Below are 15,826 nucleotides of genomic sequence, written 5' to 3' on the forward strand. Positions count from 1 at the left end.
CTGAAGTATTATTGCTGGAACCTATTGTGGACTATTGAGAGACAATAAATAAAATGAATACTACATCTTATCTTTTTCCAACTAAGGTAAATTTTTGCAGCAAAACTACTGTGCTATGTTGCCCTACATTGCTGCATTGATGTACCATGTATCATGTTTCTATTATATGGTGGATCTAAATCTTATCCAAACCCTGTAACTTTAAAGTGTTTTTAAATAGATTAATATTTGATATAGCAAATACACTTACAAAACATATAGTAGACTACTTCTACATAGCTAACAGTAATTCTTTCCAATGGAAACCCTTTCTGCCATATTTACCATGGAAAAGGATCTGAGATGCTAATATTGTGAAATTAATCAGCTCAGCTGGAACCTCCATGGCATCATGGATACAGAAAGAATGTGAAAGAATCCTCAAATCCTCAATCTTAAGGTGATCAATGTTCATCATTTGCCTCACTTCCCATTAAGAAAGAGTAGAGCCACTTAAGACTTATTTATATAGCCACCATCACCTTAGGTACAATTCTGCATATATCAAATAAACATGGCCTAAAGTCCGTAATTTATTGCATAAAAATTTGACTGTTTAATTGTTCTAGTGTACAAAATTATTTCATGTCCCCATCTTAAAGGTTTGCACAAATGGTGGTGTGCCCACTAAATAACTTGAATTTAATGCAGTGTTTCTTGTGCAGAAATTGGTGAAATCACATGTAGCATATTACCAAGTGACAAATTATCAACTACCTGTGTTACTAAAATTACCTTCTGGGCAGCACAGCTTAGATGTGTAAAAATTAAGAGACTGGGGCAACCCACACTTAGCTTAAGACTAACAGATTCAATTATGGATCAAACTCTCACCTCAACTCACTTCACTAGGATTTAAGGACCACAAAATAAGGGATGCCTATCCCCCACGGAGCTCCTTAGAAGAGAGGAAGCTTTACATGGAAATTATTTGGGTACTTCATATCTTATGGACTGCTGATAAGTCATATCTCCTACTATAGCTTGACTCAAATAACATTCAAGCTAACACAAATTAAAAGCACCCTGATACAATGGATGACTTTGAATTATAAATTGCTTGTGTTTATAGCATGGGACAGCATTAGAAAATACAGTGTTCTGCCAAGACTGCCCATAGCAACTATGCGGTATCAGCTAAGAAACAAATACGGCATTCTGATCACTCCCTATCAAATCGTCCTAGCGGGCCTTTCGAAAGAGGCAATGCGCTTGAGCGGATAATGGGGCGTTTGTCACCTTCAAATGCCTCAGCACGACTCCTCCGATCCGGCCCACTTTCTACAGCATTTTTCCCTCCCAGTTTGCGACGAGCATTATCCGTTCCAGAGGCAACCGGAAGTTGCGATTGGAGTAGATGCGCTCGAGCCCTCCGTAACGCGACGCCTCCCCCCGCCTCAAAGAGTGGACTTTCGGAATGGGCGGTGCCGGAAGTTGCGCCGTGGGAGGGGCGAATTTCCGGCGCGAGGAAGGATCCGTTGCTGGCCCCCGGGGATCGTCGGGCGTCTCGTCCCTCCTTTTCGTGGTCATGAGGCTTCTGCTGCTGTTGCCGCCGCCGCTGCTGCTGCTCTGAGCCATGGGCACCAGCGGCTCCAAGTCTCGAGGCCTCTGGCTCTTTGGCTCGGGTGGGCCAGGCGGCTCCGAGAGGTCAACCGGCGATCAGACGCTGGCTCGAGCTCGGGGACTCTGCTCGGCTACCCCCTTCGTCTTCACCCGCCGCGGGTAAGAGGGAAGCTGGAGCGGGAACCGGGCGCGGGCTAGGCGGTCTTGCAAGCCTGGCTTTTTCCCTGCCTGCCCCGAGCATCGGACCTCAAGTAAAAGCAGGACGGCGGGTGCTTTCCCTCCCGATGCCCTCCTTGCTTCGGTTCCTCGCGGTTATGTGTGTGGGGTGGGGGGAGAAGGAGATTGAAGCTGCCCGATCTCCCCGTACTTCTCCCTCCGTCACCCGCCGACTTCGGGGTGACCCAAAGGAACATCGGAGTTTTCCTTTTGGACAGGGCCGCTCCTGAGACGCTACTTTGGGAAACCTGGCTAGGGGCCTCGAGCCCACCTGTCCGCGGGCAACTCCGTGAATGATGAAGATGATGGGGATGATGCGCCAAGTCGTTTCCGATTCTTAGCGACCACATCGATTTTGGCCGTGACCATCTGCCCTTAACTCGGCCTTTCAACGGGTGCAGTCATTGCCACAGTGACTGGCTCAGTCCACCTTGCTGCTGCTGCTGCTGCTCTTCCGCGCTTTTTTTCTTCCTTCCCTCTTTCCCAGCCTGAGAGCCTTTTCCAGATTTTTGCTTATTCAAAAGTGGAAAGAATAGCATAGAGGTGTTGGCATACAAGATAGGGTCTCTCTCTCTCTCCCCGTTGTTAGCAATGCCTCAGGAGAAATAAATCAAGAATTGTTCTGGAGCTAGGAAACAAATGACTGAAGTATTTACCTTGCTTCCTCGATATTTCTTTTCTGCAATATGTGTATATATATTCAATATATTCAGTGGAAAAGAAAGAAGCAGAGGCACTTTAATTTTTGAATATTGTTGCAGGATAATTGTAGCTTCTAAAGAATTTTGATGATTTATTATCAATTGTATTTATTGAGAATGAGAAGTCTCAGTTTATAGTTCTCTTGTTCCAGATTGCTTGTGATAATGGCTTTTTACTCTGACATCGATTCAGCATCTGAAGTGTTTTGCAGCCCATTCTGCAGAATCTTTGAAGAACACATCATTCATAATTAAGTAGCTTTTTGTAGTCCAGATCTAGCTAAATTGTCAGGAGCAACATCAGATATAACTGTTAGCAGACAGGGAGATTATCAAGATAGCAACAGTTCTTAAAGAAGATTCTGAAAAATTGGGATCAAATGCCCAAAGGTTATGGAGATGATCAGAGGACAATAAATGCATCAAATAGAGAAGATCGAGAAATATTTAGCATTGAAAAGAAAAGGCTGAAAGTAGGGAGGGGAAATATAGTAGAAGTCTTATCTGAATATGTATTACAAAAAACTCCAATGCTTCATCATCCCAAAGAACAGAATAAGGAATTTAAATTATAGTATAAAAAAGCAAGTTCCTGAGCTGAATTTTGCAAATAACTTGCTAATACTAAATGGGCTTAACAATGAAAGAACACAGCGATCCAGTAATTCCCTTGCCTTGCTTGTGTTTCATGGACAGCATCTATCGGGGATGCTTTAAGATTTGTACATTGAGTCAATTGTTAGATTTATTAGTACTTTCCAACTCTTTCCAAAGTTTAAATTTATCTTAATTTAATCTTACAATACATGTTATATATAGGCAAAAATGGTATGTCTGTCTCCCTGCTGATTAAGTTAAATTTGTCAAAATGCACAACTCTTTGAAATGTGTATTGTGGCTGAGAGTTCCTAAATGAAATGTAATTGCAGTCTGACTGCAGCGTTTTAGTTCTCATTTGTATATGCTAGATTGTTCCCGGTTTCTTTCTCCAATTCTCATTCATTCTGCTTCCATTAATTATTAAGGCAGAAGACAAGTCCACTTTCATTTAGAGTTGCAAGTTTGAAAAAAAAAACAAATGTAAACATCTAATGTAAACAGCTTCAGTTATCTGAACATTGTTTTATGGCAGAACCCAAGTTTGTTAGTGAAGAGTGTCTGCAATTAGATTTGGCAATATGTTAGACTGTTTAAATGTACAGTTTGAAGCAGTCACTTACTGGAAAAAGTAACTTACGTGTATATAGCAAATGATGGTGGCTAACTTTTTTTGGCTCCCGTGCACCCAGAAGGCAATGCATGCTTCCCCCCCCCCCCATGCCCCTGCACACGCATGCGTGACCCCCTTGCACACACTGCACATCTCTGCACGTGTGCATGCATCTGCGCATGCACGGCAGATACCTGACAATCAGCTGTCGGGCGGTGGCGCACATGCGCAGGGGCTCTTCCAGGCGACGTCTCCTGTGCCAGCAGAAGTGGCTCTGCGTGCAGCACATGTGCCATAGGTTTGCCATCACTGATCTAAATCTCTGAAATATAAGGAAACCATTTGAAATTTATCCCCATTATATTAGATATTTATGGTATATTAATGCATACTTGTGACATCTTGTCGTTTAAACAGTTTTTCTACTTTTTCTTTTTTTAAGCAAATACAAAATGTGTATTTCAGATATCTTTGTGGTATTTCACATTTCTGTAAATATATATTTAAATTTTTAATTATGAAGATTGAATCTCAAGAGAAGTCTCCTCCATCGTAGTTGTTAATGAATGTCATATAAATTGGTAATTATCTGCATAAGTTTTATTGCACTAGAAGATGATGAGAAATCATAGAACATGGCAAGAAGTGAGGCACAACCATTGTTCTTTGTTCCAATCTACAGCAGAATCCATTTGAGACTTTATCTTTGTGATTTGAAATCAGTGTCGTTACACAAGATTTGTTTTAAAAGTGTGCTTCAGTCCTACTTAGAAAATCAAGATTTTTTTCTAAAACAAGAAGCCTGCTCTATAACCAATATACAAATATTTATTAATCTTTTTGCTGCTCATCTCATTGCAATGTGACTCTGGGCAGCTTACAACATTAAAAGCAATAAAACCATACAAACACAAACACACACACACATGTAACATTAAAAGTACTGATTATGACAAAGATGGAGATGAAGGAAGCAGGATGGGAGATAGGTGAGATCTGCTATTGGTCCATCAGCCACCTCCAGTGTGAAACTTCCCAGTTGACACCCCCTGTCAGTTGGCAGAGCCATGTCTTGAAGCCTTTAGGAAAAGTCAGGAGGGTAGGAGCAGACCTCATCCCAGGGGGCACGATGTTCCAAAGGGCAGAAGCCATGTTAGAGAAGGCTATTCTGGACTCCACCATCTGGAACTGACTGATGGGGTCCATAGCATGCCCCTGCTGGCATGGGTGGGTGGAGAGCAATCCTATGGGATAAGACTTGGACCCATGCCATGAAGGGCCTTAAAGATAATAACCAACAACTTTAATTGCACCCAGAAGCAAACTGGCAGCCATTGCAACTTGCAGAGCAGAAGTATAATATGGGCCACTCTAGGGTCCCCCAAAACTGCCACACACAGTTGTAGCTTCAGAATGCTCTTCAAGATTATCCCCATGTAGAGCACATTGCAGTAGTCTAGACATGAGATGACTAGAGCTTGAATGGTTGAGCACAGCGACTCCTCAACCAGGAAAGGCTGCAACTTCTCACACAATCTGAAGTTATACCTAGCCATGACTGCCACTTGCTCTTCAAGCAGGAGCCGTGACTTCAGCAGAGCACCCAAGATGCGAAACGGGTTGTCTGAGGTATTGCCACCAAATCCAGGTGACAAAAGGTGTCATGAGTCCCAGATCTTGAAGCACTCTAAGCCATTCACTATTGCTATGGTTCAGCCGAAGCCTGTTGGCAGCAGCAGATGCCATCTGTCTACCTCCTAGTTACAATTAACACAATCTCTATACTGCTTCAGCAGTTTGTCCTTTGTTGATACTACTTTTCAAATTTTCGCATTTCCTTTCAGCTCTATGTATTACGATGAGGATGGTGACCTGGCACATGAGTTTTATGAGGAGACAATAATCACCAAGAATGGGAGGAAGCGTGCCAAGCTCAAAAGAATTCACAAGAACCTGATACCTCAGGTAATGTTTATTGTTGTGTTTTGGACTCAAAAACTCAAAAACTCAAAAAGACTCAAAAACACTAAGCAAGACAATTTGATCCAGCTTTTTCAATCTGGACATCTTCACACTTGATAGAAGCTCCCAGATTCGGATCCAATATGCACCAGATTAGGGAGAACTGGATTAATTTCTAGAATTTGCAAGGCTTTTAAAGTGTTTTTTTGTATCGCTGATTGGATTTAATGTAAGAAAACAGAGCCTTTAAGATTGCTTTCTGTCATCTGAGGAAAGATGTTTCATACTGCAGCAGAGACTTTGAAACTGCTGCAGTTAGTGGTCTATTTCAGCCTGTTTCCTCATCAGGGATTTTTCCTATACCTGACGTTAAAAAGATGTATTCAAAATGAAATATTGTAACTTTGATATAGTGTTGGTTTGTTCCTTTGAAGGAATAAATACCTCATTTCTGAAGGTAAGCCACATAATCTTAAGCATAAACAGATCTTTAGAATATTCCATATTTGTGTTTTTTAAACAGTCCGAATGAAACACCATAGACTAAAAGCAGAGAACATAAATGGTGTTCTATAACTTAATAGGCAATTATGCCATCCTTGAAAGTACGGTGTTTGTGTGTGTGTTTCTTTTGGTAACTTGGTTTAATGTTGCTCTTCTTTTTTGTAGTGATCCATAACATATACAAGAGGTTTATTTTTCTCCCTGATCTCTAGCTAACATGCCCAGAGGAATGCGTAGTTAATTGGAAATGCTGTCTTTACATCCAGTATCAGACATAGCCTTTGAAGGCCTGTCCGTGTAGTAATTCTACCCCAGAAACTGTGAATGCTTTTCCTTTCAATACTCTATATACCAGAGATGTCAAACTCAAGACCCGCGGGCCAGAACCGGCCTGCAGGATGCTTAGATCTGGCCTGCGGGGCCACTCTGGAAACAGCAAAGGAACTGACCTGCAGTGCCTCTGCCAGTGAAAATGGAGCTCCGGGGATTGGGAGCCCGTTTTTGTTGGCAGAGTGCTCGGCTCATCGCAGGCAGGCCTGACATGAGTGACGTCAAGCTGACCCCGCCCACCTTGGTCGCCCGAGGTCAAACACAGCGCTCAATGAAATCGAGTTTGACACCTCTGCTTCTATACAAACTGAAGATCTAGAAAATCTGTTCTGTTCTTTGAAAAGCATTTTGATATTTTGGACTTCGGAAACTTACCATTTAAAAATAGTATTAAAATAGTAATGGCTAAGTTTTTTTAAAGATTTTTTTTTATTCTGTGTTTTTTTAAATAAATAACAAGGTAGTGAACATACATAATGCTTCTTCCTGCTCCTATTTTCCCCATAACAATATGTCCTGCATGAGAAACCATCATGAGTGACTGAATTAATTTCAGTGACCTAAATAAAAGCCAGGATCCTACATACCCAATGTTTTTCCTGTTTTAATGTCTATCATTGTTATTCATTTGCATAGTAGATCCGTGCAAGTAACTATTTGAGTAGAAGACTTTTTTTATGAGAGTCCCAAGACTAGTTTTTATCTTCATCATAAAAAACTTAAACACCTTTCCCCAATTCCATGAAGATAATTTCTTCTATTTGTGGGACTCTTCATTTGAATATGGGCATGATAGTTAAATTGACTACATTTTAAAAAATCATTTTAATACCTTATTTTTAATGCTTCCCCAAATAGTAGTTGAGGTGAAAATAATATTTCATAGACACCACCACCCTGCTAAGTGGATTCAGCTGAGAGAGAATGACTAGCCTAAACTCACCCAGCTAGCTTTAATCCCTAAGGCAAGTCTAGAACTCTCGGTCTCCTAGTTTCTAGGCCAGCCATTTAAGTACTACGGATACTCTTCAGTTTACGCATTTGGGGGTCAGGTTGGTGAGTCTTGCCCAATTTTATGACTGATTTTGCCATGACTGCTAAGAGAATCTCTGCAGTAGTTGAGGGAATCCTGCTTCCCCTCTTTCCTTTGCTTGCAAAGCTGGCTGGGAAAGTCACAGTGATCGATCACGTGGTGCTTGAACCATGCAAATACACGTCAGTTGCCACTTTGATCATGTAGTCTTAGGGGTGCTGCAAAAGTTTTAAGTGCAAGGATCAGTTGTGAATTACTTTTTTCCAGTGCTGCTGTAACTTTGAACACTTGCTAAACAAATGGTTATAATTCAGGGACTATCTGCTCACCAAATTGGTTCTTTTGTTTTGTGCTGTGGTTTGTTATATCTGTAGGATAAAACTTGCAGCGCTGGAAGATATTATGTTTCCTATGGGAGAATTTTGCAGACAGGTTCTAATGCACTTTTATTTAGCTGTGTTCATTCACATTCATTCAATTGTGCACTGACCTTCTTTTAAAATGTTTTTTTTTCTTTAAAAAGCTGGACATCTTTCTTGCAGGGAAAACATCTGAATTACAGAATGATGTGGATAATAGTGATTATTAAATAGTTAAAAATGATAAACGCAGCTGTAGAGAACTGGGGTTAAGCAAACTTAGCTTGATGAGAGATATTAATCCTCTTCGTTAATATTTTTTAGTCCATAATAGTCTTTTCCTTTTATGTGGTTGCCAGGAGTAAAAAATGACTTGATGGCACATAATCATTCTCTTCCCTAACCCTCAATATTAATTGTTTGCTCTGCAACCTGATTCATTAGTCAAATAGCTCAGGGGTGAATTTCACTAGTGTAATTCACATTAGAAAGAATTAAACCTATTTCCCTGTGTGCTCATCTGATCACAACAGTTTGGTACCTCTAGTGATAGAAGTAAGTTGTTTAAAGCAAATTTCAAGGGTCTTGCTACTTTCTGGTCCTATTCCTCAGTGTCTTTCTGCAGATAAATTACTACTTTTCAGTCCTCTTTAGTCCAAAGCTATGGCACGTGTGAACCTACTTGCTTTTCTAATGTTTTCAGATTTTTGGTTAGGAGCAAGACACTTTTTTAGCACCATCTGTCTTAGGTGGGAAGATCATTACAACCCGCTTCTGGAAAGTTAATTTTCATGACATTTCACTCACACTGTATCCTTTTTTGTTCCAGGGCATGGTGAAACTGGAGCACCCTCGGATTCATGTGGACTTCCCTGTTATCATCTGTGAGGTCTGAGCCAAGAGAAAGTTACTGTGTGCTGTCAGTACATCTTATTTGCCCAGTTTTACTGCACCTCATGTAAACCATGCTAGGCAGCCACATGTCCCTGCAGAGGATGAATTGGGGGCACGAACAGACAGCAGGCTTTGGCGCTTCTCTGCTTGGAGGCAGTGACAGCAACTGTGACACTGGGCACACTTCTGACTATCGGGCATAATATTATCTAAGGATGTATATTAGTGGGACCTGTGTCAGATGAGAAGTCAGGCCTTGATTAGGAGCCTACTCAAAATTTCCTTCACTGAGTCACCTAGAACCTTTTCAACAGCTGCTAATTGATGCCTAGGTGGCAGCAGATGTCAAATGTCTTGACACTAGAGGGCCAACTTGCACTTTTTTGGGAACAGATATTCCGCGTGATCACCCCAGTCAACTTTTACAAAAGTTGATACTGACATTTCAGCCCAAGATGAGTAAAGGTGAGCAGAAAACCTCTTATGCTTCTTTGTCCACTCACCCACTTAACTTATAAGCATAGGTCGAAAGACTTAATACTCTAGTATACCTTTGTGGAGGCAGGGAGAACAAAGTTGCACTTAATAAACTGTTCAAAACAGAATCATTTTTGAAGCGGTCATAGGAAAGAGACCAACAAGTAGTTTTTCCTCTCTTTGTTACATTTCCCTTGGGAGTTGCACTGTTTTCTTTGCAGGTTTCATCTTTTTGAACTTTGCAAGATTGAAGGTATGAAGTAGAATCTGGATATGAAGCTTTTCTGTTAAAGCGCGCCGAATAGAGTACATCTTAGGAAGCAATTGTCTTTCAAGAGGGCACCCTTCCCTCACCTAGAGCCTTCCAATAAATGCTAAAGCACAGTGACTGTAGGGCCAGTGATTTTGCTAACTGGAGCTGAATGAGATTCATAGTCCAGGACCACCTCTCGAAAGTCCCATGTCAGAAGAACAGATTTTACTCCTCCTTCTTGTGGTAGAATAAATTGTTCCCCATATTGGTTTCCCATTTGTACATGGAGAGGCTCCCCATACGGTCCTCCACATGTTGTTGAACTGCAGATTCAGGCATCCACCACCATCAGTCATGTTCTCTGGGATTGCTGGAGAGCCAGAGGTTTCCATCTCTTTCTTAGGTTATACTGTCTCTCCTAAGACAACTGTACTTTGGTCAAGATGTTTTGCCATCTAATTTGGCTGTGCATTTCCCCCTTCATCTCCCTCTGCCGGCAAATAATAACAAAATCCTGTGATCTTCCTTTGGCAGACTCCTTGGATTGGACCCAAGTAATGTCTGATAAGTGGAGAATGCAGCACACTTCAAAAGAGAGTGACATCTTTTCTGTTTCGAAGGGCCTTACCCCCTTCTCCCTGGTGTATGAATGTGGAATGTTTTGCTATGGTACTGATAGCTGAGCAAGTACTGAAGCAGTATGCCTACCTCTTCATCCCAGGCTTCTTGCTTTCACGATGTAGAGCTAACCTGCTGCTGAGAGGTGATCAGGCAATCCCTATTAAAGGCACTCTTACGAAGAGGCTTTCATATGCAATGTACAGCCAAACAATCCTTGCCTGCCTGCCTGCCTGCCTTTTCACCCACCCATCAGACTTGGTATTAAGCTTTAAAACTGGAGTGTGGGTGGGTTCATTGCACATCATATTTCTTTCCCAGAGTGCGTCATTGCCTTTCTGAGCACTTCAGGCATTGCTACCTCAATGTTCAGTATAATTAGCTTGTACACAGTTGCATCACAATATTAATAAGTTAATGTGCATCCTTTCATCTCCGCCCATGCAAAGAAGTCCTTTTTAAGCATTAAAAGCCTAAGTAGGAGGTCCGTGGACTGCATACATAATGCTGACAGAGGTCTACCTATTCACTCTCTCATCTTCCCTCCCCTCCTTAGTTACACACCTGCGTTACATATTAGGATTGATACTTGGAGCATAGTTCCCATTGGTTTCCTCAGTTGCCACTGCTTTGCCATTCAGAAATCAGGTTATGAGTTTACCAGTTGTATGATTACCTGGGGATAGAAAGTGTACAAACAGTCAACATCCCCTTTATGTAGTGAAACCTAAATTTTGATTCACTTTTAAAGTGAAGAATGTGATAATCAGAATCTGACATCTCTGATCTTTATTAAGGGAAGGAAATTTCATTGCAGTGAAACAAGAGCATCCTGCAGATCGAGATGAGTTTGCAAACTTGCTGGTCCAACGAATACTCTCCATTTCAGCACGATGGTCCATAATGAATCTTAGGTTGTCATCAAGGAGCTGAACGATGCTACTTCTTGAGTAATTGAGGGGAAGGGTAATTGCTTATTAAGAAGCTTACCTCAAAAGTAGGTCGGAAGAAGCAGTTTGCTCAGTGTTGGGTTACATTTGATCCTCAAACTGGAATATTCTACTCCCCAATCTAGAGATTTTATTCATGGGAGACAGAAGGGTTGTTGGTAACAGTCTTTCTCATACCTACGTTTCTAAAATACTTGGTTTATGTTCTTCCAGTGGTTATTTTTTGAGCAAGCAAATGCCCTGTGATCAGAAAAGTAGTGTGCTATGTTGGCTTTCATTTTCCTTGTGACTTGCACAGCAAATTGCTCCCACTGTCTTTTTGACTGGCATCTCAATGGAGCCTCTGTGCAAAGGAGGTCTCATTTCTGCCTTGCTTGACCTTTCCTAAGCTGCAGTAGATTTCCCAGGAGAATATCGGCAGCTGACATCTCATCATCTCTCCAAGGCCGTCTCCTTGCCTGTCCACTGGGTCTCCAGCTGTGCAGTTGCTCTGCTGGGATTCTGCCATCCCCCCCCATCTTGCTTTCTATAGCAGCTCGGTTCCTCGTGCAAATGGCAGCTGTGATGAGGGTGAGGGCTAGGGGAGACTACTTTATATAGGATGCTGATACTGTGAAAGCAGATGATGGTATATAGACAAAAATATTGATATCACTACCTTTTGGAATAAGCAAAAAGCTCTATTTGATTTTAATGGTCCTTCTGTGCGTGTGGTGGCATAGAACTGAACTCAGTTCTACGCCACTGGCACTACCCTTTCTGTTCTTGTAGCACACAGAAAGGAAACCTGGAGGCAAACATGTATAATATCTATTTCCTCTGCCTTGAAGTGCATTTGTTGAATTTTGTTAAATTTCAATAAAATTGTTTGTATATCCCAGAGTATGCCTGTAGTTGTGGCTCTGTTTGTTGTTCAGAAATTCAGTTACTTCTGACTCTTTATGACCCAAGAGGCATCATTTAATTAAGTAACTGCTTCTTAGAGTCTGGTAAGCTCCAGCTTGCATTAGCGGCACTAGTATACTAGTCCCTTGTCTTCCATTAGCTGCAGTAATGTTTTTTTTCATTACTGGTTGCCCATTGGAGATCTAAGTAAAAGTTAACTCTGGTTTCCTTGGACAGGGATCCCCAACCACCGGGCCCCGGACCGGTATCGGTCCGTGGAACATTTTCTACCAGGCCGCCGGTTTGCTGGGCGCCGCCATCTTGTTTTGATGAGAAAGTGCTTCTGGTGAGCTTTTCCGGTTGGAAAGTGGCGTTTGGGTCCTGAAGGAATCCTCGCGCCTTAGTTTCATCGAAGGGGGGGGGCTTTGAACAAAACTAAGGCGCGAGGATTCTTTCAGCACCCAAGGCAAGGCGAGCCGAGCGACCGTCCCAAAGCCGTCCCGAAGCCCATCGACAAAGGTACAAAGGAGGAGTTGAAGGTGGCGGGGAGAAGCGGGGGACGGCTGGCTGGCCGGTTGCTCGGCTCGCCTTGCCATGCGTGCTGATGCCGGTACCGGGCCGCGGATCATTTTGTGATGCCGTACCGGGCTGTGGCACAAAAAAGGTTGGGGGCCACTGTCCTTGGACATCTACCAGTAATGCCACCACCACCACTTTTAATGATCTTGCTAATCTTGGCACACATTGACCATTTATTCTCTTTGAGTTGTTGGGTTGGGTTAAAACAAAAGTGCTAGAGACATTGAACGAATATAATGGTGATGGTAAAGGATCAGAAAGGAAAAAATGAAGTTCAAGTCTGTGTTGTGGGATGGTCTTTTTTTTGTGCGTGCCTTTGGGTAAGTGTTAATTCCCAGGCAGTGCCCGGATGGGTCCCTGCAGTTTTCCTGACTAGATTTTAAAAGTGGTTTGCCATTTGCCTCCTTCTGAGGCATGAGAGTAAATGACCCAAGGATACCAAGCTGGCTTTATACCTAAGGTAGGAGTAGAATTTATGGTCTCCTGGTTTCTAGCCCAGTGTCATAACCACTACACCTAAATGGCGCTCTGTTGTGTTTAGAAACTGATTTAAAAAATTCTTGATAAGATTTAAACCTCCATGCTGCGGCTTCCTATGTAAATCAGAGGAAACCCAATGTCCTATTACAATAAAAAGTGACCTATAAACTTATAGGAGACTGATTATCCATAATACTATGTGAGACGCTCATCAGCAGGCCACCAACCAAATTGAAGTCTTTCAATACTCCACTCTATTGAACAGTTGAATACAGATAGGACCACAGATGGCATGGGTTAAATCAGGCTTGTCCAACCCGTGGCCCGCGGGCCGCATGCGGCCCAGGTCGCCTCATAATGCGGCCCAGTGCCCACCCCAACCTTCTGGCAAGAGCCAGCGAGGAGGAGGAGGAGGAGAGGCAGGCGTGAGGCAGGGTGAGGCGAGCGCCACGCCAAGCAGCAACAGAAAAGGCGGGCGCCGCCTTTGCTGCTTCTGCCCCGCTGCCGCCGCTGCTGCTTCTGCCGCCGCCGCCACTTCTGCCCCCACTGCCGCCGCTGCTGCTTCTGCCCCTGCTGCCACTGCTGCTTCTGCCCCCGCTGCCGCCACCGCTTGCTCCCCGCCGCTGCTACCGCCGCCGCTGCTGCTGCACCGAGCCTCCGGGTCCTCGCCTTCCAGTCCTGCCGCATCCAGCCGGGCCATTTGCAGGAGGAGAGGTAGGCGTGAGGCGGGCGAGCTTTCTTCCCCCCTCCCCCCGCAAAATTTGGCGAAAAATTTGGCCGTGATAAAAATAAATAATTTTAATAAATAATAAATAATAAAAATAATTTATAATTTATTATATAATTTTATAATATAATTATTTTATAATAATTTATTTTATGTGCGGCCCAAACCAAATTTTCATCTTCTAATGTGGCCCAGGGAAGGTGAAAGGTTGGACACCCCTGGGTTAAATGCTTCAACCCATCAGGTGGTTACAAATTGTGGAAAAATGTGGTACAAACCATGATCAATCGATAATCCCCTATGGAGCATGGGAATATTCTGCAGACACAGGAACTGGGTCCTATGAGTTGCTTCATCATGTGTGGTAAAGGCACTTGTTGCAAAAATAGAATTAATAAATAATTGTGTGTGTCTTTATTGGCCAGGAACTTCCTTTAAAAAAGGCAGTAACTTACAGTTCGCACAAGTTTACCTTGCAAGGTGGCATCGTTCTATTTCACAATATATTTACATTTGTACACCCATTAAAGAAAATTATGTAAATCATCTAGATTTTTTTCGGGGGGGGGGGGAGTACGGTCTCCATGGTGCTAAAAGATGGGGTTCTTTCTGTGCCCACCAGATGGCAGGGTTTAGTTTCTTTTGAACAGGCCTTTCCTCCATATTTCACAGAGGATCATTTAGTTGTTCAGATTCATTTCAGGATTATGAGAAGGAGTGCGGTTTGGCTCATCTAGCTTAGACAATGAGCGATCTGTTCCAATTTTGCTCTGACCTGTGATATTTCACCCTCTGCTGAAAGGTTTATTTGGAATTGCAAAAAAAAAAAAAAGTGACTCAAAGCCATCTGCTTCTGGCTGCCGCCTAGAGAATTGCACTGTGGACGTACTTCTTGGAAGTGAGTATACTTGTCATGAAAACAAAGTTGTGAACAGACAGCACGTTAATCAAATAAACAGGCCTTTTGAAGTATTTCATTATGGCAGTTGCAAACTCTCATTGTGATGTCAAATGTCAGTGGATTCCCTTTAGCCCAGGGCTGCATCACGTGACATATCACTTCCCCCCCCCTTTGCTAAACTGAGGGTGGACATGGCCAGTGTATGATGCATCCGCCTGTGGGCACCGAGTTTAACACCCCTGCTTTGGCCGAAAGGCCCCATATTCAGTTAGCTTCCAGTTACACAGAAAAAGGCTCCCTGGCTTAATAAAAGCTGCTGTTGCCATACTGAATCCAATACTTTACAGCAACAATATAGGAACAATTCGTGCTCCTTATGTCCAACAGAACATAACAGTATGAACTGTTGAGTCCAAACTGATAAGTTCCAGGACTATCAAGTAGAAGGTGTTTGCTTTTTGGGGGAAATATAGAAATATATCAGCGTTTATGCCGATTCCAGTTTACATGGACATCCTTCAATATGTATATATACATTTTTAATAAAGTTTTATTTGGGTTTTCACACACAAAATACAAGTAAAACATCTTTTTGAAAATAGCATGGTCCCGGGTTGAACTTCTTTATACAGACACAAAACTCAATTTCATGCTCCTTTTTGTATTCTATTCCATATCTTATACTATTTTACATTTTCTATATAGTTTTTCCCCTCTTTTAATTTTCTCAATTTTATTTTGATTATCTCATCTCAATTCAAATCATTGTATTTATACTTTTGCCTGTTCTGTTTCAATTTCATATTATCTTTTCTCATTATACAAATTTTCTCCTGTAGTTACTAATTGGAGTATGACACCTTTATATCTTTTAATTACATCCATTCAACTCTTATTTAAACTTCAATATATACCTTAAGGTTATGACCTTCAATATAATACATAATACATAACTTCCAATCGAATTCTGCTTGGCACATTCTTATAATACACACTATATTCTTAAAAAAAAAAAAAAGAAAGATTGTAAATATATGTAATTATAAACCCTCATTCCATTCCAGTTCAGTTCTATCATTAATAATCATTAAAACCATAACATCTTTAACACTTCTTTTCAATTAAATATCATACTTCCTTAAAAA

At 42.0% G+C, this 15,826-nt stretch overlaps 1 protein-coding gene across 1 annotated transcript; it reads left to right on the forward strand.

The window, feature by feature from the left end:
* The first annotated feature begins 1,357 nt into the window (after positions 1-1,357).
* Positions 1,358-11,991, forward strand: TUSC2 (tumor suppressor 2, mitochondrial calcium regulator). The gene is made up of 3 exons (XM_026673283.2): positions 1,358-1,761; positions 5,574-5,694; positions 8,747-11,991. Exons 1-3 carry the CDS (start codon positions 1,616-1,618, stop codon positions 8,810-8,812), a joined length of 333 nt encoding a protein of 110 aa, XP_026529068.1. The 5' UTR covers positions 1,358-1,615; the 3' UTR covers positions 8,813-11,991.
* The last annotated feature ends 3,835 nt before the right edge of the window (positions 11,992-15,826 follow it).

Source organism: Notechis scutatus, chromosome 2, assembly GCF_049901735.1.
Source record: "Notechis scutatus isolate UNSWTSFEM ecotype Mainland chromosome 2, rNotScu1.2, whole genome shotgun sequence".
Classification (NCBI taxonomy): Eukaryota; Metazoa; Chordata; class Lepidosauria; order Squamata; family Elapidae; genus Notechis; species Notechis scutatus.